The sequence below is a fragment of the Strongylocentrotus purpuratus genome, unplaced genomic scaffold (assembly GCF_000002235.5).
Source record: "Strongylocentrotus purpuratus isolate Spur 01 unplaced genomic scaffold, Spur_5.0 spur5_scaffold_20, whole genome shotgun sequence".
NCBI classification, from domain to species: domain Eukaryota; kingdom Metazoa; phylum Echinodermata; class Echinoidea; order Camarodonta; family Strongylocentrotidae; genus Strongylocentrotus; species Strongylocentrotus purpuratus.
In genome coordinates, this window is record NW_022145606.1 from 32452852 (window position 1) to 32477352 (window position 24501).

The 24501-nt window shown below is 38.2% G+C and overlaps 1 protein-coding gene across 2 annotated transcripts in view; it reads left to right on the forward strand.

The window, feature by feature from the left end:
* Positions 1-23175, forward strand: part of LOC588296 — a 44834-nt gene extending 21659 nt beyond the window's left edge. Inside the window, exons 10-28 of one of the 2 annotated variants that reach the window (XM_030993223.1) lie at positions 423-580; positions 1748-1962; positions 3312-3541; positions 4267-4425; positions 6300-6429; positions 7797-8015; positions 9612-9867; positions 10710-11007; positions 11295-11458; positions 13398-13415; positions 14243-14493; positions 14693-15040; positions 15745-16116; positions 17048-17213; positions 17857-18008; positions 18717-19085; positions 19976-20100; positions 20858-21031; positions 21461-23175. In XM_030993223.1, the coding sequence (XP_030849083.1) occupies positions 423-580; positions 1748-1962; positions 3312-3541; positions 4267-4425; positions 6300-6429; positions 7797-8015; positions 9612-9867; positions 10710-11007; positions 11295-11458; positions 13398-13415; positions 14243-14493; positions 14693-15040; positions 15745-16116; positions 17048-17213; positions 17857-18008; positions 18717-19085; positions 19976-20100; positions 20858-21031; positions 21461-22307 (4651 nt within the window). In that variant the 3' untranslated portion in view covers positions 22308-23175. The remainder of the gene's footprint in view (positions 1-422; positions 581-1747; positions 1963-3311; positions 3542-4266; positions 4426-6299; positions 6430-7796; positions 8016-9611; positions 9868-10709; positions 11008-11294; positions 11459-13397; positions 13416-14242; positions 14494-14692; positions 15041-15744; positions 16117-17047; positions 17214-17856; positions 18009-18716; positions 19086-19975; positions 20101-20857; positions 21032-21460) is intronic. The other variant, XM_030993224.1, reaches the window with a different exon arrangement.
* The last annotated feature ends 1326 nt before the right edge of the window (positions 23176-24501 follow it).

The window sequence follows — 24501 nt, forward strand, 5'->3', positions numbered from 1 at the left end:
GGGCAATTAATTGTGTTATTAAAAATTAAAATATCTCTTTACAACGGCAAGAAATAAGGTTGAAAGTTCAAATTTTGACCTCAAAATACACACAACAGTACGATCTACCAGGTCTGATAATTACCTGATTTAAATCTGTTTCCCGATTTTTGTTTTTGATATTTTTCCAATTTTTTTTCTTACCCAATTTTATCCATATTTTTCCTTATTTTCCCCTTATTTTCTCTATTTTTCCCCAATTTTCTTACTCAAAAGGGGAAATGTTGTTAGATGCCATTCCCCCCCCCCCTCCGAATCCTCTTTTTTGTTTACTCAACGGAAGCGTGGTTGAGGGAAACCACCCCCCCCCTTTTTTTCTAGTGCTCACTATCACCTGTGATTGACTGATGCCATTAACTTCTTGATTTTCCTTTTTCACACAGCTCTCAGTTCAGAGAGATCCTGAGCAATGACAAGCAGAAGAGACTGAGAGCAAAGAACCAATGGCTGGTGATGTACAAGAGACTCATCAAGACTCTCACAAAATATGTTCCCATGGCCATAAAGGATACCAAGAGAGCAGAGACATATCTACAAACAGGTAGGAAGTGAACATTTTCCTTAGGGAGAATAAGCATTGCCAGCTTAACTTCTGTCTTATGTGTCTTGTTTTAGGCCTTTAACACTTAACTTGAAACGCTCATGCATGTATCCTCGCATATATACTCCTTTCATTCAATCCTTTCTAGGCCTTTTACAGCAGTTTTAATGAGCATTGCTCTAAGGGGTCGTTTTCAAGCCGATTAGATGTACAAACATCGGTATTTCTGAGTCAAAACAGTTGTGTGAAGAAGAAAAAAAAAGGTTATGGAGAAACTAATCCAGCCAAATAAAATGGGTCAAGGAGAGTTCTGTAGACTACCAAGACTTTATGTAAACTGTAGTTAGAACAAATCTAAAATGTAGCTTAGTGAACAGGTGGAAAGACCTTGGAGAGTATTTCATAAAAAACAGAAAATAGGAAAAGTTTGAAAATTCTAGAGCACAGAAAGAAATGGAGAAAAATTGGGATGTAGAAGAAATTTTTAGAAGAGAATCTTGAGTAATAGTATCGATGCGTATAAATAAGAGCAAGATGCACAAAATTATGAATTATCTTGGTCAATAATACAACAGCAGGATAGTCGACATTATATCCCTCATGTATAGTTGTTTGCATTGCGATTGTACAGAGCACGAAAAAAGGTATAGACAAGTACTATCTACCTGAGATAGTACTTATTGTAAAGTAATTTTTTGCTGCTACCCCACTTGCCCACCCTTGCCCTTTGAATACGCATAGCAAAGTAGGTTAAGCGAAATGTCAAAGTCAATGTCAATGTCAAATGAGCGCGCATCGACTGTATTACATGTGTATGCATGTTGCGCTTTGTAAAATCTAGCTGAAGCTAAACTGTCTGCAGAATCAGTTCTTATTATTATGTAAAATTCACTTTAAATAGACCTTATTGCCGATGTGCGATACAAAACAAATATTAACCTCCTTTACTCGGGCAATGGATACAAATTATCATCGCCTCGGTGATCTCGGGGCTACCATCAGTTCCCTCGCCTTGCGGCTTGGGAAGATAGTAGCCCCGAGATAACCTCGGCGATGATAGTTTGCACCATTACCCTCGTAGTCGATTAATATTTGCTTAATATGAACAGAAATTTTTTGTTTCTCAGCTTGAATAAAACTGATTATTCCTCTCTTTTAACACTAAAGTAAATGAAAGAGAGTTGGACCATGCAGTGTTTTCTGCCGAGCCAGAGAAAAGCAAAAAGGTTGCCAGCTTTGTGCGGCACATCAAGGACCTCGGGAAGAACCTTCAAGACTACAACTCCAAAGACTTCATCGACCTGCAGAACCTGAAGCCAGAGATTGACTTTCCCAAGTTCGAAAGAGTTGAAGACCTTCGAGATGTGAAAGTACCACAGAGGGTAGGTTTTTAGTCTTTAGCATGTAATTATTCAAATAAAAGTGGGGGAAAGAACCTTTGCTCATGCATGGCCTTTGCACCTGAAATTGTTGCTTAGGGGCAAAGTTGAAAAAGGTACAGCTGACTAGTTGACATTATTTGCTTACTGGATTGAAAAACGCCGCCACCAATGCCCATTACAGAACGATGTATATTGACCTATAGTCAGCATACATATCATTATTTATTTGTATTTAAATCATATTTTTCTCTGACCATCAGTGTTGGAATGGGAAACTCATATGACCTAATAAAAGACTGATTCCCAGTTTCTGCAATAAGATCTTTAATTTGCTCCTCATTCTTTCACTTAATGCAGCTAGCTCAGAGAAATTCATGAAAACCAAGATTGATATGCATACATACCCATTTAAAACTAAATTGATGTAAGCTATACAGTATAAGAAAAGAGCACCTTAACACATCAGCTGGATAAAAACAGATGTATAGGCTATGAAAGTATGTTATTCCTTCGTGACAAGGGAAAAACTAATGATAGTAATAATAATAATAATAGTGGGTTCTTGTATAGCGCCCATGTCTGTCAGACTTGACACTCCTGGCGCTCCCGATTATTACCCTGGCTTTAGTACGGCTACCATTACGGCGCTCTAGCATTTCAAGGAATTAATTTCTGCCACATACCCATTTACATCACCTTGGTTGAGTGTGGCAAATGTAGATCATTGTCTTGCCAAAGGACATGAGTGCTTTGGCGGGACTTGAACCGCGGACCTTGTGATTGACAGTCTGGTGACTTATCCACTCGACCATGACACCTCTAATGATGAAGATATCCCACCGCTGCCACTGGTTTATGGCATAGGGTGTTGTGGTCTAGATGATTAGTTTCTGGCCAATGGATTGCAAGGTATATGGTATGAAACAATCCCACCCTTTGGCTAGACAGTCATAATATTGAATTACCACACTCATCCCAGGTGAATATAAATAAAAGTGGAATGACTCAGTGAAATATGAAGAGCTCTGTTCCAAAAGGTAATACATCCATAAATCCAAGTTCTGAGAAAAACAAAAAAAATGTCTAGTATCATGGTTAGCAATGTCACTTTGGAATTATACTCTGGATGATTATACTATTGCATGATACAAGTATAGAAACACTCTTTAAAAAGATCAAAGTCTGCACAAATAATTTTTATGATTTTTTTTTTTTTTTTTTTGTGTATGAGGCTACTGGGAATGTGTACATTATGCAAAAAACAAAAACAAATCTATTTGATATAAATGGATGTAGTACCTTTTGGAACTGAGCTCTTCATATATCTTTGTTATATTTCCGTCTCATAGATTGGCTTCAGTAATGTCCATGAGCATAGCATCATATGGCACAAAGACGGCGTCAATCCTACCCATGTGCGGGTGCATTCTCAGTACCTTGACGGACTTGCCAATGAGTTCTTTGATACCATGAAAGTCAAACTAGAGAGGGCGATGTACGAAGATACGTCACTTACTACTGCACCATCATACAGTCTTTACGAGGAGGTCGCCCAGCATGTCAACTTTTTACAAGAAAGGTAAGTATATATGAATGAGCGAAAAGATATGAAAGAAAAAGCAAACGTGCATATACATTGAATAAGATCACGAAATCAGGTTCGAAAGGAAATAGAGCACATTTTATTTTCTCATTTCCACTTTCGTAATTATTTATGTGAATAAGACCAGTAGACTTATAATCGAAGAGGATTTATAATGTTGAAATGATAATAAATAAGTATGATGAAAAAAGAAGAAGAATTAGGAGGAGAGAAGAGAAGAAAAACATGAGGATGGACCGATGGAGGGGAGGTTCCACTATCACTTTGGGGTTACAAAATCTCACAATAACATAGAAAATAAATTGGAAAAGAGGAGAATTTTTTTTAAAGATGGTTTTGGAAAAATTAGATGTTCACTGAAGAACAGAAATCTTTCTATTAGGAGGAGTAATAGACATGTAAGGAAGCAAATTAGTTATACATCGCAAAATTCAAAACAGTTTTGACTTTACCAGCGCCTATAATCATGCTTCCAATTAATCTATTTTACTGTGATTATTAAGACACTTTAAAATGATTTATGAAGTCAATGTTCATTTTATATTTATTCTTGGGAACCTACAAACACTAACTATGCTTTCCATTAGGTTCCTGTTTCATTTCATAATTTTGAACTTACTTTGTCAACTATGTTCTTTATTGTGCAAACAATTGATACATGAAATGGAATAAATTCAAAGCAATCAATCAATTATCTCTAGGTCTAGACGTTTCTATGGTAGGAAGGAGCCCCTGCAGTACATCAAGCAGTATCTTCTAGGAGACAGTCGGACACCCCTTGTGCTCTGTGGACTAGATGGTAGAGGCAAGACATCACTGATTGCCAAAGCTTGCCAACTCACCAACTCATGGTTAAAAGAGTAAGTAAAAATGTCAACATTTCAAAAACAAAAAAGTATAATAAACAAATACTTGGTAGAATCGTATTAATGAAATAATTTGATTTCAGTTAATTAATGTCGGAGCCATACAAATCCATCTACATAATGTGTTTGTATAGCATCACTTTAGTATATTGTATACTTGTACTTGTTTGTGGCGAAGCATATACTATAGGTATTGCTCTGTTTCCCTCAATATCTACTTTTCCTATACGTTTTTAGTCACCAGTAAAAATAAATCATCATCAAATCATTCTATTATGCATGTGTTACATGTATTATTAAAATGCATGGCCACATGGATTGATTAAGTAAATAAATCTTGGTCTATGTGCTTGTTCAATGCTCAGAACACATATTTAGTTTTCTAATTCATTTTTAAATTGTTTGATGTAAATGCTCACTAATGGGGCTTTCACATATACACTCCGGGGCCCGTACGGTGAGTAAAAACAGACATTTTGGGAATTTTTGGCCGGTGTCCGGCCGGTTGCCGTAAAGTTCCTACGGGCGCCGGGACGGTTTTTTAAGCCGTACGGGCGCCGTGGTGCTGAGTTGGCTGCTCCCAATTCTCCCAGCGTTTTTATCTGACCGTTAGGCCGTAGAAAGCCCGTACAGGGCCCGTAGGGCACTTTAAGGGTCCCTTGCGGGCTCCGGACGGTGCCCGGACGGGCCCCTCACGATTTTGGGGGTCAATTTCCCATGAAAATCTTTACGGGCGCCTTGCGGTGCTCAAGGGTTCCGTAGGTGTACCCTACGGCGTCCTCACGGCCCCTCAAGAGCCCCGGGTGATATGCACAACAACAGGCGTCTGCCGTCCGGGGGATATTTAAAATTAATATTGCCCGTGCGGGTCCCTCACGGCAGCATACCAGAGGACACTTACAGAGTGAGTCAGAAAAAAAGTCTCACTTTTTAAAAGTTGTATTGTTTGAAGTATGAAAATGCTTAAGGTCATCATGATAGAGACCATCGGTATTATCAACACTTGTGAGCTGGCTGCACCACAAACCCGTTTTTGTTCTTTTGATTTGTTTTTTGTTTTTATATATTATGTAACAAACGTATTATGTAAAGGGAACCTTAATTACAAGCATAATGCTTCAAAGGTTTCCTCCTCATTACTGCGGATTATGTTAGCATCATTTGTATTTAATGACTTGCCATTATTTTTTTGTTTATTACTGTTGTATCGAATATTATGTACATGTTTTTGTTACCTTTTACGATCCTCACTTTGTAAATTCCTTTCATATGCAGTTAATGTGGAAATAAAACCTTTAAAAAAAAGGATGAATATTTAATCATGAGTTTCATGACATGTCTTAATAACTCTATCACGATATATCATGAAACCCATGATTAAATATTCATACTTCAAACAATACAACTTTTAAAAAGTGGGACATTTTTTCTGACTCACTCTGTAGTTCAGTGCACCGCACGGCACCTGGCCGGGCCCCGACAGGGCACCTTCCGGGAGCCATCGGTTCACCTGATCATCGGACGGAACCCGTAAGGTAACTGGCAGGCACTCGGCCGGCACCCTTACGGGCGCCGTGCATTTCACTTGACCAATTTTCCCCGGGCACCTCCCGGGCGCCGCAGAATATGTGACCACACATGCCGTAGAAATGACAATCGGACGGTTCCCGTACGGTCTCTAAATCCACGGCAAGCCGCCAGGTAGGGAAAATCATACGGGGCCCGGTTTATATGTGACCTAGGCATTATTTGCAACATCCAATATAGTAAGTGTCCCTTACCATTGTCTTTATCTGTGCTTTTTATGACTGGTCAAGTAAACTATAAAGATAATAATATTAATAATAATGATGATATTTGTGTTCCAGGCAAGAAGCAGCCACAGTGGTGAGGTTTGTCGGCCTAACTGCTGAATCAGAGAACATCCGCTGTCTACTTCAAGGAATATGTCAACAGATCAGCCACACCTATAGCCTCGATCTTGATGCTGTCCCTGAGGTAGGTTCAAGAAACTTGAGTTAATTTTGTGAGTTTGAGTTTGAAGTTTATTATCCAAAACACAAAGTACATCAATATAACAATGAAATGTGAATGGTTAACATTGAAAGGATAAATGGGACCAGAAATTTGCTGCAGTCCCTGAGGTAGGTTCAAGAACTTGTACACATTTTGTGAGTTTGAGTTTGAGTTGAGTTTGAGTTGAGTTTGAGTTTGAAATTTATTATCCAAAACTAAAAGTACATCAATATAACAATCAAATGTGAATGGTTAACATTGAAAGGATAAATGGGACCAGAAAATAGCATTTATTGTTAATCGTGTCTGGTACCACTAACACACAAAAGTATCACAGCAATGAATGAGAATGTAATGGATAAATATGAATAACTATTGAATACATATTTAAGCTACAAGCTATTCTACATCTAGGGTAAATATGTTCTGTGATTAACTACAGAGCTTTGGTATTTTACACTAAATAAAAGATAAAGAACTATATAACATAATATTTACAAAAAGGCAAGATCCTTGGTTCAAAGTTAAAAACAACTATTCTATTAACATTTGTGATATTAGAGTTCTACGAAAGCAAGACAAATGTGTAAAATGCGTAAGACTATTTTGTGCATAAGGTTGAAGATTGTGATCTTTAAAATGTCGGGGCTAGTAGGTCAATATCATAGTCGTCAGTTGACATTTGATTATTGGCTTTTTGTTCTTTCATCTTGATATTTCAGGAATAATTTCGTTCATTTCCTACATTAAATTTGATGCGTAAGACAATTTTGGGGATAATGTTGAAGATTGATATTTTTAAAATGTTTGGGCCAATAGGTCAATCATAGTTGCCAGTTGATATTTTATTATAGGCTATTTGTTTTCATTGTTTTATATGTCATGAATAGTTTCATCCATTTCCTATACTAAATTTAGGGTGGAGGCATATAAGAGATGCTGTTGCATTTGTCTTGTTCTATTCTGTTGTGGGGGGGGGGGAATATGGAATAAGAATCAATATGTGGATACTCTAAGTTTGTTCCAAAAACATAGCTTGAATTCATTTGAATGATTTACTTTTAAAGAATAGAAGGGAAGTGAATAAGGGATGGGTAGAACATCACTTCACAAGACAAATCAAGAGAGTGAATGGGAGAAATGCACTGTAACTCATTGGAAAAAAATAATTTACAAGCTGATAGGGCCAGAAGGAAAATAGTTAAGACAAACCATATTGCTTCATTCCAGCCTTTTCAATATTGAAAGAAACAAGTTCGAATAGAATGGATAGATGCTCCTTTGATATTCATTATCAATTAATATAGTTAATCCAACAATATTTGTCTTCTTGTTCTTCCCTGACGCAGGACTTCCATGCACTGATCAACGACCTTGAGGGGCGTATCACCATAGCAACAACTCAACATCCCCTCATCATCTACATAGACGGCCCTGATAAACTCAGTGATGATTACAAGGCCAGGTCCATGGTCTGGTTACCTAGCAACCTACCAGAGAATGTGAAGATAGTGGTATCATGTACTACTCTGGAGGAGGAGAAGACAGATAGTTTCAAAGCTTTGAAGGTATTAACCCTGTTTGTGGTACTTAGCTGAAAAACATTTGCTATAAATAAACTTATAATTGGACAATCTTAGCTTAAGTCAGTGTTTGATTGTCATATCTCATAATGTACGATGTTCTTTGAAAATAAATCATAACCCGTTGCCTATGTGGACATGTTGATCCGTGTGTTCAGCCTTCGCGAATGAGATCATTCAGTGTTCAACAGGTTAAATGTAGATGTACTCTGTCCTTTCTAACCTTAAAGAATTGCCAAGAAAACGAGGGTGTAGTGTATTCCAAAATCGCCCTTTAACCCTTACTGTACTGGGGGGGGGGGGCCTGGGAGGCCCCCCCCCCTCGACATTGTCGGAGATCGCGCCGCAACCGCTCGGAATTTTGAATTGTCGTTTCATGACTTTTTTCCTCAAGTCTTACGCACATTTTAATACCATTTTCGTCGAAATCGGATATACCTGTAAGGTGTTACATAACAATTAGTATGAGCATGTCATCAAAAAAGTGCTATAATTACATATATTCATGTACAAGCAGAAATGTGAAGATATAAATTGATATCAAATTGCTTTTATATGTTTCTCAAAGTAACTTGATGTATTTCAGAACAAAAGAATACATTAGAAATAAAACAATAGATATAATGAGAAATAAAAAACAATAAAATACATAAGAAAATAAATAGTTGAAAAACGCATCAAATTTGCATAAATTATCATTATTAATTACATCAAATAACTATTTTGTGTTAGAAAATAAGTTTCATATGAATAATGGGTTTCAATTAACATTAAAAAAGTGGAGTCTGACAATTTTTCTAATGATTCTAGTTCCCTATATATATTTTCAGATTTAATATTCATGAATGCATATTCATAATTTATGCAAATTAACCTATGTATTTTCAAATATCATAAAATAATGAAACCTCATGAATTTGAGATGAAGGAAACATTTATTCAATACATTTTCAAGATTCTTCACAAGTCTACGGACAAATGTGTAGAGTTTTCTGTAAAATGCATAAAGTTAGCATTTTACATAATTAATTAGGCTATAACGACAAAAATTTGCATATTAGGAAAAAAACTAATTATAACATCTTGTTCCTTACGTAAATATCTATAAACATGCAAATTTTCGCGTTCATCGGACATTCGACGGCTGAGATCATAGTCAGAGTCAGAGAGTGCTCGAGATAACCCAATACAGTAAGGGTTAAGGTATTCTTTATAAAAAACTGCTTTTGAGTTAAGAGTTGGAAAAGTAGACATGATGGCTCAATGGTAGTTAATCTGGAGGTCCCGGGTTTGAAACAAAGTCAATGTGTTAGTGTCCTTTGGTAAGGTATTGATCCTCATTCCCTCGGAGAGGTCTAAAAGTCTTCAGTCCCCTGATTGCTTGCTTGCAAGCATACACACCCTTTCTTAGCAGTCGGGTAAAAAAAAAAACATCAAACCAAGTGTCTCCAGAAACATTTGATAATAATAACAATAATAATAATCTTTTAAAGTCCACTCCAAATTTTATTAAGTTAAACCGAAAATGGGATACAGTCTATTATCATATTCCTGGTATATTCCACCCATTTCATTTCACAGAAACAATGTACTGATGCAGACTTCTACACCCTCCCCGACCTGACTCAACTGGAAGCCAAATACATCCTCAACTATCTACTGGAGCAAGAGGGTCGAAGGATCACCGAGGAGCAGCACAAGACAGTGATGAAGGCAATGGAGGAGGTTTCCTCACCGCTGTATCTGAGGCTGATCTGTGACCAGGCCGTTGGGTGGAAGAGTTTCTCAGAGAAGAGGGAGACATACTTAGCGACGGATCTGAGAAAGATGATAAGTGGTAGGTTGGTGCACTAAAAAGATGTTGTGAAGGGCCAATATTCCTTGAAGCAGAATAGTGGCAAGATTGGTAGATATCTGACAAACGGTTAGGTGGACGAGTTTCTCAGAGAAGAGAGAGACGTACATAGCAACGGATCTGAGGAAGATGATTAGTGGTAGGTTGAAGCAATAAAAAGATGTTGTGAATGGTCAATATTCCTTGAAGCAGAATAGTGGCAAGATTGGTAAATATCTGACAAAGGGTTTTGATTTAGGATGTTTGTTGCATGGTAGAACTTCTTGGAGAAGAGAAAAGGGTAGGTGGCAACATACTTGTGGAAGATGACCAGTCATATCACATTGCAAGAGTAAAGAGGAACAAATCTTTAGGGGTTCACTGTTAAAACTGTAACTCCTCGATGAGCTATAGGCACTGCACTATGCCCATTAACTTTGTCTCTGGTCACAGTACAGTTTCGAGATCATTGTGGGCAATTGTTTTACCCATGCCCCTGAAAGCAGTCAATATTTGTATGATAGTGTTTAGCACTTTGGTTGCTTTCTTCAACTCTCTGCACAGTCCCTCATTTGCCACACCTGCAAATCTGCACAAAACAATATGGACCAATTTATGAATAGATTGTTTGGTGCAATACCATATCTTTGAAAGGTTACTAATTTTGATTAGCTCCATGACAATTACCCTTTTAGCACCGGCAGTGATTAATCTTGACATTGAAACAGTTGAATAATCTTGAAACTTTAGGATATCTATCTGAAGATATATATATTGTGGCATAAAGATGTTTATGTAGCATAATAAAGAATGAAACATGAGGATACTATTTACTTTCTATTTAGGTGTCCTGATGTCGCTTGAAGCCAAACACGGTGAACCTCTGGTAAGGCGATGCCTTGGCTACCTGACAGCTGCCAGAAGTGGGCTTTCCTGGACAGAACTCAACGACATCCTCTCCTGCGACGAACATGCCATGACGGATGTCGCCAGGAACCACTCACCGGCCCTGAGACGCATGCCGCCCGCCCTCTGGTGTCGACTCAAGACTGACTTGAGGAAGCTGTTCAGGGTGTGGAAGGTTGATGGGGTGTGGGTGTGGAGATGGGCGGATCAGCAGTTCAGAGAAGCAGCAACAGAGAGGTTTGTAGTCTTGTTTCCTAAAGAATCAGATGGAACATTTACCCTATGTACGATCTGCCCCATGTAGATTTGCTCTTCTTATTATATGTTTCTTTTTCATTCTTTACTGACAACTAACAAGGTTCATTTTATGCTATGTATGTTGTTGTATTTATTTGTGTTTCAAACCTTGTATTCAGGACTCGGTGAACTACCAGAAATATATATTTGTAGATTTGGAGCAGTATAAACTTTAAATTTTTTACTAAATATGCAATGTAATATCATCGTGTTTGTAAAATTCACAGGTATCTAAATCAAAAGGACAAAGCCCCTTCCTACCACAGCGCTCTCGCTGAATACTTCATGGGCAGGTGGGGCGAGCGGAAGAAGCCGTTCCCTGGCAACGAGGGCGGAGCTGACCGGTTCGTTAACCCTCAGCCTCTTCTGATGACCAGACTTAAGCCTTCAGGTATGTAGGAGTGTTTTTGATTGTCATGTTTGGTGTTATGGTTTTGAACGCAGGTTGTGGCTTTTAACAAGTTTTTTGTTTACACAATCAAATTTTTAAGTTTTATACCTCATGAGTACTTCACCCACAAACTACTTTAGATGACTTAGATATAGAACATTGGTCTCACTACCAGGGGTGTGTTTCACAAAGACTAAGCTTGACTTTAAGTTGGACTTAACTATGGCAGGCTGTTCATGCCACTTTTTCCTTTAACCTTTTCTGGCATTTGTTTCTAAAGGGACGTATAAATCGTGGTCTCAAATCTACAGAATTTATATGTTGTGATAGTTCATTATTGAAGGAAAAAGTATTATCCAAAGATCATAATTGAGAGACCAATAATGAGAGCAACCAGTGGCATGAACGACCTGCCAAAGTTAGGTCCAACTTAAAGTCGATCTTAGTCTTTGTGAAACACTCCACAGGATGTCCAAGTCGATGCTCTTGTGCCTTTTGGTAAGGCAATGGGCCTAACCCTCATTACTAAAATTGCTCAGCGAGGACTTTTAAAAAGCTGTTGGTTCTCTGTTTTGCTTAGATTCAAGCATATACATGATTTGTTAGTAATCTGGTTAAACAAAAACCAATAAAAAGTCCCAAATATCTCCCATTTGGGATTGCTGGTTCCACATTATCAGCTATTCTTTATTCCCAATTCTCTGACAAAGTCTTCTATAGTTCTTATGCCAAAAGGTATTAACAAAAAAATGATTGTGTAAACATAAAATATGTACTAACTTCAATCACTAGCTCGTTTTCAAATTTGATTTTGCTGCTTTCTACTAAAATGTGTTGTACTTAGTGCTCTGTATAAAAAATTAGTTGCACAGTGTTTAGCATATATAGACTAATTCCCTGCAATGTAGTCTGTTTGAAGACTATTGAATTCTACCTTCTGTAGACCCAGTAACTCTAACTATCATTTAGAAAAGTGAGCCTGATTTAAACTTGTCCGAAGAACAATACTATTTCAAAAGCTTAAATTCTCTTTTAAATTTTCTTTAATCAGTTTAATTCAGTTTGATCAACTGGAATATGCCATTTTGTTTGATGCCAAACAATTCTATACAAAAAAGCTATATTTATTCTGCATCACTTCAAATTTCCTTCCCTATTTATAACAAGCATCTTTTTTCATTTTGCATTGCTTTCTTTAGAGTGTCCTATAATTTCTCCAGTTTTAAAAATAAATTTTGTGTTTTCTTATCCTTTTTTTATTTGCTGTGTGTTATTACACTTTCAGTGCAGTACCCTTTCAAAATGTAGTATACTTGCTGAGTGATTAACATGTGATACGTATATGAACTAACTGTAATTGCTTGCAGTATTGTAAAACCAAAAACTTGTTGTGTACATGAAAGTTTGATGCACTTCAGATTGGTCTGAAGTCCAGATTCGCTAACCTTTCCTACCTAGAATGAAATTACACTGTTGCCCATGAACTTGAAACAAATTTTATTTACATCTTTTCACGAAAGGATTGGGATTATATGGTTTATTCTTGATAGATATGGTTCATTATCTTCTCAGAATGTTATTGATCAACCTCTTTGAAATTTATATTGACGGTTTGACCAATAAATTTCTGAGAAGATATACACTTTTTCTGCCAAGAATGAACCATATTGTCACAATAATTTTGTGAAAAAAGGTTGTGAACAAAATGTATTCAAACATTAATAGCAACAGTGCATGTATACAACATCTTAGTTTGCAATTGCTAAAGTTTCTCTACTGCAAATGACATATTTTCTAAATGAGCTAAGGTGTCATGTTACAAAGTTTCATGGTTTTACAGTGTTTTTGTTGGATTTTTTTTTCAAATAATATTGCACTTATGCACTTCCTTGGCTGTGGCTTCTGACTGTTTGTAATGCATGCCTTTTGCACACTAAAGATCGTCCGTATAAAAGGGGTAAGTACTGGCTCACTAATATAATCTCAATTTGTTTCTTTTCAATCATTGCCTACATAAACTCCTTAAAAAGAGCTCTGCAACTCAAGTTCGAGTGTTAATGATATTGATATGTTAATGTTAATGTTAATGATATCCATATTGTTACGACGTCTGTTTATTTGTTCTAGAATGATACCCCATCTTTAATGATTATGTAATCATGGAATGTGCAGTACAGCTGAATATGGGGCCAAGTCAAAAGCGAAATGTTTTAAAATGCGTTATTAGTGTCAGCAGTGAGTGCCTCAACATCATTCAAGAGACAATCCATTCTCCAAACAAATGTAGAAAACACTGTTGACAATATTATACACAAAGGTGTGACTTTTTGTGACGTTGTGTCATTATGACGTTGATTAATAATCAATAGTTTGGAGAAAGAAATAAGCGATAATGTGTGGTTTCATGCTTCTTTTATCAAAATAATTGAATAATTAACCAACAGAAAAAGAAGCATCAATACATGTATAATGCCATTAAATGGAATGGAAAGTTCAAGCAATTCACTTTGGGATATATGGCAGTGGAATGCACAATGTTCGCAGATAATAAATAGCCAAAAGCCTTTAAGCCCCACTGTACTACTTGTAACTTCCTACTCCCCTTATATAGAAAACAATGCCTAAGCGGTGCGCATTGGTCCCCCATGATCCTCTTTTTCTGATGTTAATTGAGAGCTGATTTCATGAGATAACCACCTGTCAGTGACTTTAGAGGGAGGTCTAATCCCCCCTGGCCAAACTAGTACAGACAGGCTTTAATACTAACATTTATATGATAATTAGGTGTTGCAACAAAGGAGTACAACATGCGAAAGCTGAATGAGCTCCCCTACCACCTCCTCCATGCAAGCCAACTTGACAAGCTGAAGGCAGAGGCTCTCATCAACTATGAGTGGACCCTTGCCAAGCTGAGGGCGGTTTCTCTGCGTGCCATCCAGGACGACCTCCAGAGCGCCCTTACTGTTCACCCTGATGACCTCGAGGTCAGACTGATGAGCAGCACCCTCCATCTCTCAACAAGTGCATTACTGAAGGTAAATATATGTAAAGGATGTATAAAAGTTCCAGTTAAAGTTCAGTCAAATTCATAAAGTAGATAAATAGAATGGTGTATTGATTGGCCTGCACCTATTTTAACACCAAGTATCTGGGATTGATAGTAACTGGCCAATTTGAAAAATCCATGTCATTGTCATACATACATTCATTGTTATTTTCTCTGTTGCTTTGCAGGATCCGAACCAGCTTGCCTCCCAACTGGTCGGGCGCCTCTACAACATCATCAGCAACGACAAACCCATGTCAATTGGCGACCCTAAGAAGTACTCCACCGTCGCTTCAATGCTCAACCAAGCCCAGCGGTCCTCCGTCCCCGCCCTCATCCCCTCAGTGTCATGCCTCGCCCAGCCAGGGGGCGTGCTCTACGACCTCCTGGCAGGTCACACAGAGGTCATCACCGCTGTGACGGTGTCGAGGTTGACGATGGGCGTGGCTGCGACGGCTTCGAGGGATGGTTCGGTAAAGCTGTGGGATTTGAAGAACAGGAAGGTCATGAAGACTGTTGAAGGAGTAGGGAAAGAGGTGAGCTGAGCTTAGCAAAACCTACTGGTTTGAAAGGTAGCATCTGGTATGGTTGAGGGTTGCTGGAAGTTTAGTTTGTTGGTGGCTAGAAGATTGCACATCTGTGTCATACAAATTGAGATGAGACCTTTGAGACTTCAGGCTATTTCAAGTTGTTGGTCACTTTTGTCGGAAGAGTACTGTTACATGCCTGGGCTGTTAAATGATGAGATGTTTATGATGTGGCTTTATCATGTCATCATGGTTGAGAGTTACTGTAAGATTAGTTTGTTGACGGCTAGAAGAGTGTACATTGATATAAGACTTTCAGGCTCCAGGCTATTTCATATGAGTTCAATCAAGTCGTTGGTCACTTTTGTTGGAAGACTAGCTGTTACATACCTTGGACTTTTAAATGTTGAGATGTTTATGATGTGGCTCTATCATGTCATCTAATTAACTCATCAAGGAACTTCTATAGCAGATGTACTGAGATATGATATACATCGTTCATTTTAAGAAGTGTAAGAGAGAACTGTACTTGTTCACTAGTTACTAATTTTTTCTGTGAATCCTTAGAATTAGAACATGTTTTCTTTTCTAGTAGGTCAATGGCAAATCTGGAAAAGAAGAACATTTATATATGCTATAGAACCTATTGTTCGCCATTAAACAAAATGTTGAATCATGCCATATTTGTCTACCTGTTCCTTTTTATTCCACAGATTTCATCAATAAGGCTATGTAAGAATGACTCCATAGCCGTCACTGTGGAATCAAGCCGCATCAAGTTCAACTCCTTCAGCAACGGCATTTGCCTCTTGGAGATCACCCAGTACATCGACCCTCCTGTCATCACAACGGCCAGCGAAAACGATAACCTCGTGGTGGCGCTATTCACAGGGTCAAATGTCATGCGTACCTGGGACGTGTCGGGGGAGAACGTCCAGGTTCTGGTAGAGGTCGATATCGGAGGTCAAGGTATTCACCAGGACGAGTCCCTAAGCGTATCCTTTAGCCCCTTTGGTGAGAGAGTCCTGTATGCATACAGGAGCAGTAATACAGCGTTTGTGGTGAATGCCAAAACAGGGAACAAGGTAGGTGTAAATTCAAACTGTTGTAAATTCAAAATGTTTATTTTCGCCTACCCATCTTCCAAGGAAAAACATTTCTTCTAGTAATTATAAATTATGCATGATTGTAAGCCATTAATTGTTTTATTAGCCATCTTTGTAATGCCTCTGGGATTCTAGTCCAATCATATATCTCTTTTGCAGACGTAATATCTCTCCCACAAAAAAACGTAAATGATTTGTATGCAGTAATGGAGCATTATTAGAGATCTCTTTCATCAATGTCGTATATCTCTCTCAAATAAGGCTCTTCCTTTATACTTTAATTGACATGTAATTGAAGATAGACCTTAGTTTTATACATAATTTCAATTGAGAATCATGTTGAGAAACCTGTGGGGTAAATATTCTTTGTTCAGGACAGCTCTAGGTTTGCAGCCAATTTAAAAGTGAAATTTTCTTGTTGTGATTTCGGGGCATTTTATTCCTTGTGGTTTCTCCTTAGCAGGTCCACACAACTTTACACCCCCTAAACCTTCCGCTTCCACCACAGCCCTTTATGTATCAATTAAATGCCTGGCTGTTTATTTAAATACTTTCAATAATATGTTTTCATGGAATTCAGACGTTTGAATCTCTTTCATATGGTTCATCACTTACAGGTCCACGCAACCTGACAATGAATCAAACCTACCGCTTCCATCACGGCCCTTAGAGTTTCTAAGGACCACCATATGTGTTGGCATGTCGGTACATATTCTATGGATTCAAAACATCTTAATATCTTTCTTATGGTTCCTCATTTGCAGATCCACGACCTAACACCCCCTAAAAAATCAGCCTCCATTACTGCTCTCGATGTATCTCACCTGGCTGTTTATTTGGCTACTGTTATTAATATGTTTGCATGGATTTAAAACATCTTAATATTTTTCTTATGGTTCATCATTTGCAGATCCACAACCTAACGCCCCCTAAGCAATCAGCCTCCATCACTGCTCTGGGTGTATCAAAGGATTACTACGTGGTGGCGTGTCGGTACATGTTCCAGAAGGTCTCTGAGATCCATCAGCTGGAGCTCTTTGATATCAAGAGCGGAGCCTACCTCAGGGCAATACAAGGTAAAGGAAAAGATGGAATTAGTTTTAAAGGGATTGGGTATCTTTGCCACAGATTCTAAACATAATCCTGGATTAAGCTCATGCTGCAAACATAATCATAAACCTCTGGGTCAGTCAGGAATCCCATGACTTTTACAAGCCGATTGCCTGTCTGATTTATCAAGATATTTATGATTGGAAATCAAAATATCAAATATCATTTTCCCAACGGTTTTTATGACACTAAAGTATATTGGGGAGAAGGGGTATATGGTAAATCCGGACACTCAAAGATTTTTACTTTTTTGAGGCACTTCATGATCATTTTGAAACACAATTTTGTTTAGGGCTTTAATATTACAGCTTTAATAGGCTTTAAAGGGGTAGTCTAGCCTGATATCTAGCTAGGACATTATGAACACGTGAATGTTTTGCTACTCCATTAGGTAAAAATCAGGGATTTTTTCTTGTTGTTGAAATTGATACAAACTTTGATGTTGTAGATCGTATAGTGCAAAAAATAGATAATGGTATCATTTCAAAATGAGTCTGTCCAAAACCTGTGTCAATCATTCTCTAGCTCAGGTCTCCTTACATCGGCCATTCCCCTTGGATTTCTTTTTTCTTACACTTTCTCCTTCCCCTTCCATTTCTCCACAATCAGGCTGCACAACGGATATCGTGAATGAGCTGTATGTCAACCGGCTGGGGTCCCACGCTCTCACTGTGTGCCCTAACCCACATACAAACACAACGACGCTCGCCGTATGGAATCTAGAAACGGAAGATCACAAGCATCTTGCCAAGCATGCACAGGTAAAAATCAAGTTTTTCTATAAATAATTTGCTACAGTGATCAACTCAGTTCACATGTGGATGCTCAGGAAAACATGTTACACATGTTTTGCATGAAAATTTACCAATAATGAAGCCTAGGGGGGTCACTCCTAACATAAGTGGCTACGCACACCCGCATCCAAGAAAAAGCGGCGAAGCAGTGTCTTTTTCAGCTATACGGCGGCGTCGACATTTTCCTTAACCCGTTTACTACTGAATTATCTTATTCCCATAGGCTTAACACAGGGACCACCAGGTTCCCGTAAGCAATGGGTTAAAAAAGGGGTGTTTTTCAAGCACTGATCGCTCAAAAACCCCAAAAAGGGTACCTTTTCAGGATCACAGGTTTTGATGTTTTCTTTAAAAAGGGTCATTTCAGAAAAGGTGCAATGTGCTATCTATTAGGGTCCATTTCAAATATTGATGGACACGGCTCGGTAGTATTTGGGTATGAGAGTGACCCCCCTGGGTAGTGAAGATGACCCTCTATGATTGAACAATTAGATATAATCTCCACAAAAGTGTTTTTGAAAATTATAGAGGAAGATCTGGGCCCCATATCACAAAACTTGTCATCGGTGACAAATGACAGTTTTTGTTATGAGCTAGTTTTGTTGTCATGGTAACGCAGGGAACGCCTTTGTCAACAGGAAGATATTATTGCTTAAAACTTTTTTCCCTGTCCAGATGTCCAAATTTGGTGCCTGCATGGACCTGCTGTACTTCCTGACCGCGTCACAGACGAGCAAGTCCCTGCGCATCTGGAACATCAGCCGGAAGGTCAACGAGCGGGACAACGACGCCGCCAAGTCCAAGAAGACCCTCGGAGTGACCGGTCTGGTGCCCATGATCAACAACCCGCGCTACGTCGTGGCCAAGTCGGTCAAGAACGGCCCCCTGAGCGTGTGGAACGTGGTGAAGGGGAAGTGCGCCGGGAATGCAGTGAGGATTGAGAGGGGGCTCGTGGACTCGCATGATGTGGTCCTGATCAGGAATCATCAGGTTGTTATTCTGTCGGATCTGGGCATGTCCAGCGTGAGCGAGAAACCGTCTCAGGTCAGTCTTGTCTAGAAATTTAACTTTTAAAGCCCCACTGCACTTCTTACAGCTACTTGCGCCCTCTATATAGCAAACAATGCCTAATCGGTGACCATGCATTGGTCCCCCGTGGTCCCTTTTTTCTAAAGTTTATTGAGAGCTGATTTGATGAGATAACCACCTGTCAGTGACCTTGCAGGGAGGGCTAATCCCCCCTGCTCTAATTAGTGCAGTGGGGCTTTAAGTGTTCTTTATACTTTCATGGGCAATTAATAGGATAATCAAAATGAGAACAATTTATTTTATGATCTCCTCACTAATTTAAAGGTATATTTGCTTTTGTTTGTCTGTCTTACAATAAGCACCTTAGGTGTGTTCTGCCAATCATGTAATTATTAGAAGTGCTTTTAGGCTTCTCTGTAGCTGGCTCTGTAGCGTTTCATTTTACCATTATCATAAGTTATAGTAGTAGTAGTAGTAGTTTAAATCCCACCGCTGCCACCATGTCAAACAAACAAGTAACTTAGAAGTTAGGAACATGTTGTAATGTAGTAGATCAGTAACCAGACTTTTATGATTGGAGGGCCCTTGGGTCTGGAGAATGGTAGTAATAGAAGATTAATGATTATTGATATTATTATTATTATTATTATTATTATTATAAGTATTAGTATTATTATTGTATTAGTATTATTATTATTGGTATTATTAACTATTATTTTTGATATTATTATTATTGTTATTATTACTACATGTACTTTTATTATTAGTAGTATTATTATTATTGTAATTGATATGAATATTATAATTAGTCTTGGTATTAATATAATTGTTATAAATTATTACGATTATGATTATTATTATAACTATTATTACTATATCATTATTATATCTTACATATTTCTCAGGTGTTTCAGACTGTTTTCATGTATGATCTTGGGACTAAGAAGTACATCAGGAAACTGACTGGGGTCTTCATAGTGCCCTCTCCAGCCCACGAATACAGACTACTTGATGGGGAATTGCTTCTAGGGTAAGAGTTCTATTCAGACCTGTCTGTAAACTCCTTTAAATGCCACACAAATAATCTACCTGTGCCGTATTGTATTTATCATAGGGTAGATGTACAAAAGGCTTCAAGACTTATCTAACGGTTTCAATGCTAGATTAATCTAAACCAGTGTTAAAAGGGTGTAATGGAGCTAATCAATACTGAAGATTGGTCATTTTACAAAGCCATTTTGTTGCCAAAAGCAACCTTTCCTTCAATAGGTACACATTGTCCTGTACAAAATTGCAAATGTGGCTAGCGAGCGACTGCGCTTGAGAGGTGAAGAGAGCAATCAAAGTATTAAGGCCACCCAATGCAAGAAAAACAGGAAAAGTGACTGCTGTAGACTACTGTCTCCCTTGCATATAAAGGCTACGAATTAAATGCTTAATTCATGCTTTGCTTTGATCTGGGTGTTGGTTTACAGAAATCTGGGCCTTGTTTCGTAAAACTTGTTATCAATAGCATGTGTCACATTTTTATAACGAATTTGCTGTCGGACAATCAAGTGCTTATAACAGATATTGCAACTTGTTATTGATAACAAGTTTGATAAAACAGGGTCCAGACCAACGATTGAAAAGAGTCCAGTAATATCATTTTGATACTCAAGTCTGCTCACATCAATTTTAAAATTGCAAGCTAATTGAAAGAAATGTGAACTCTATCACCGGTTCGTCTTTTTTCAATACTATTGAAAGGAGTAATCTAAATCTGGCCTTTTTTAAAAATAAATCAGGCTTTCAGAGACGAGGGATCACTTCATCGCATGGAACCTTGAGTCAGGTCACATCAAGTTTAGGATCAAGACGGGATTCAAGACGGATCGACTCCAGGTGAAGAAGGAGGTGGAGGAACTTCGTTCCAGACTCAAGAGACAGAACACTGCCGATATGATGCCATGGGAACGGAGGTATGATCATAACGTTTTAAAAGATTGATGAGAACGTTTTAAAAGATTGATATTAACGATTTAAAAGATTGATAATAACGTTTTAAAAGATTGATAACAATGTTTTAAAAGATTGAAAATAACGTTTTAAAAGATTGATAACAACGTTTTAAAAGATTGAAAATAATGTTTTAAAAGATTGATAATAAAGTTTTAAAAGATAGATGATAACGTTTTAAAAGATTTATGATAACGTTTTAAAAGATAGATGATAACGTTATAAAAGATTGATAAAAACGTTTTAAAGATTGATGATAATGATGTTATAATGATAATACTATACATAGAGAACATGATTATAACAAATATTTAAAAAATTGTTATTATTTAAAATAAAAAGGTACCTTTTATAATGAGGTTCCACTGTTTTCATTACTCACTTGTTTATAGATCAGAGAGTCAGGAGGAGAGACAGAAGAGGAAAGAGATGGAGTTGGAGAAGGAGAGGAAGAGATTGGAAGATCTAAGAAAGGAAAAGGAGAATGCCATTCAGCATTACTTAATGAGTCAGGATGAGAAGGTCCTGGTGTGTTCCTACTTTGGCCACCACCTCTGTGTCTTCAACGTAGAAACACAACAGCACATGCAGACTGTTGAGAACGAGAGCTCCATGCTCCAGCTCTACGTTGCTGCTCTCTCGCCGGAAGGAAAGTATCTCGCCCATGTGAACTATGACGACAATGACAAGGTCAGCTACGTTACGGTGTGGAACCTCCACAAAGGCGAGGTCCGGAAGCGTCTGAAGCGAGAGTCAAACGTCTGCTGCATCGGGATGAATGACGACGCCTCGCGGGTGCTGTTCGGGAATGAACGCCACCAACTGAAGGTATGGGACATCCAGAGAGGCAGGAGCACCTTGCGCAGGCTGCGGACATCGACGCAAGCACTAGAGTTCACCACTAGCACCAAGATCTTCATGATAGATAATGGCTCGCGTGCTGTCATCGTGGCCAGTGACATCACGCTGTGGGATCTTGATCACGCAACGCAACTAGCCATGTTCACCCCTGACCTACGGATCTCCTGTGTCGAGGTGGTCATGTCTGGACAGATGATTCTTCTAGGTCTCCAGGACTCTTCGGACGTTGTGACCCTGAGGCTAAAGGGTCGGGACATCAAGCCACCAGACTTTCTGACTGGTGAAGCAGGAGGGAAGGAACTGTTTGGAGAAACTACGGGGGATACCTCGCCAGAAGAAGAGGAAGAAGAGGAGGAGGAAGAGGAGGAGGATAATTAGGTCATCATGTCACATGACCTTCAGTACTTGTGTGGATTTTTCCTTACTTTGGGAAATTCATTCATTTACTCTTATCCTTATAGCCAAGCCAAACGAACACAAAGATGAAAATCGTGAGGGTTCTGATTTTGATGCTTATCACACCCCTTAAAATTATCCAGATTTTTATCCATTTTGTTGGAATAAAGATCAAAGATCCTTTTCGTAACCTTTCACTGTAAGGGGCCTTTAACTCACAAGCATAGCTTTTACCATTGGTCCCTCAATATTTCACTCTTCTTTTTAGTTCAGACTTTTGATTTAATGCGTTTGAACAAATTTATATGAGGCATACTTTCTCTCTTTTGTCTCTGTTATGTAAATCCCTATTTATTTATACTTTCTACTTTGTGAAATCATGGCAAATTTTGAAATTAGTTGAAATATGAATTAATAAACATTCCAATACATTTAGTAATAGAATTCAGACTAACAAATGGTCTGAGTGCCATACATATTATTATGTACAAAATTTGTATGTGTAGAATCTGTGCCATAAAGCCTCATCGGTACAGTAAAGGTCAGTACCTATGTCACTTGACACCAGTTCTTTAGCTGATAGATTCTCTGAGTTATATTCCAAGAATATATGATTACTATTTCCAACAAAAACCATATTACTATTTATATTTTATTTGTTATGTTTGTCTACATGCATCTTAACAGGCCGGTCATCAACTTCAATTGGTTACTTATTTTGCTTTGGAAGCCATTTCTCAATTTAAAACAAATTTATCCAGTATATAGAATTTAGTCATATAGAATTTTCGTTTTATCTTTGTCTACGTAGTTTGTTTGTCATGGTCATGTTTTACCCTTATAATATTTGATTTAACCCGTTCAACTCGGGAACCGAGATTTCTCGGGTCCCGAGGTACGTACTCACAAACGGGAACCGAGATTTCTCGGGTCCGAGCAAGGGCTTCTCTTATTGCAAAAAAGTACATCTATTCACCTTCTAAATACAATAACAACTACCTGTATACAAACCTTGAACCTTTGGCTACATGCATCTCATTTTTTACCGACTGTAGATGCGTAATTTTTGTTTTATTACAAGTTTAGCATGAGAATGCACGAGTCCTCTTTCAGGATATTCGTATAGAACACATGCAAGTCGGTATACGTTATTTTCATAGATTTTCGAATTCGCTGCTGCTAGCTAGCTGGGTCTACTATGCCTAGGACTGTGTAAGCCGGACATAATGATTTTACAAGCAGCCAATTTCACACTCGCTCTGGATACCTTTGTACTCGGCACGCGCGGATACACCGTTCAATGCATGAGCCTTGGCCTTATATGGTCATTGATGCCTATTCATGGTAACGGGCCGATTATTGAAAAGCTTATAGTATATTACAGTCTCGTTCGACCTAGCGCTCTCAGTTCAGTTTACTCATGCGTACGTATACAGGGTACCGGGCCGACCTATTATTGGGGAGATTAGCTAGTCTCGATATAGTCCATCCCATTGTTTCGTTTCAAGGTTGTCGGCTATTATTTACTTATCGAGCTATAAAGTGTCGGAGTTTTACTATTTAGTTCAGCTTTTTTATTTTCATGATAGTTGGTTGCACAAATTAGTTCTCAATTCTTTGCTTATAACTGCTCTTTATCTATGTAAGATAGTTTCTCAAAATGTCTCGTCATCGGAGAAAGCCTATTTTTAGCGTTGAAGATGCTCGAGAAGCGATCCTTGACTCGGACTCAGAAAATGAATATGATAAAATGGACTTATCAAGCGAAGAAGAGTATTCGTTGGACGTAGAAAATGAAGAATATGAAACAACGACTTTCGATGATATTTCCATAAGTTATCTATAAAGCCTGTCGTCTCAAAAGTTTTGACTCCACAGCTATCTTTTACGTCATTGTATTTACATGACAATACGCTTTTCATTTTATCAACTTGACCAATTTAGCGAATCATTCATGTATGGACCTCCTCTTGTATGAAAGGCTTATCCAGGCTCCCTCAGCTGCCCCACGCTAAGGGGGAACAAAAGAATGTAAAGAAGTAACTACTCTGGAAGATTGCCGTTTTGAAAGAAGAGGATGTAGGCGTAAATAGGTCAATTTACATTACAATACAAACAACCACTCTAACTTATACACCTTTACGAGGGCATGTAACAATTTTAGAGCAGGTTGAAG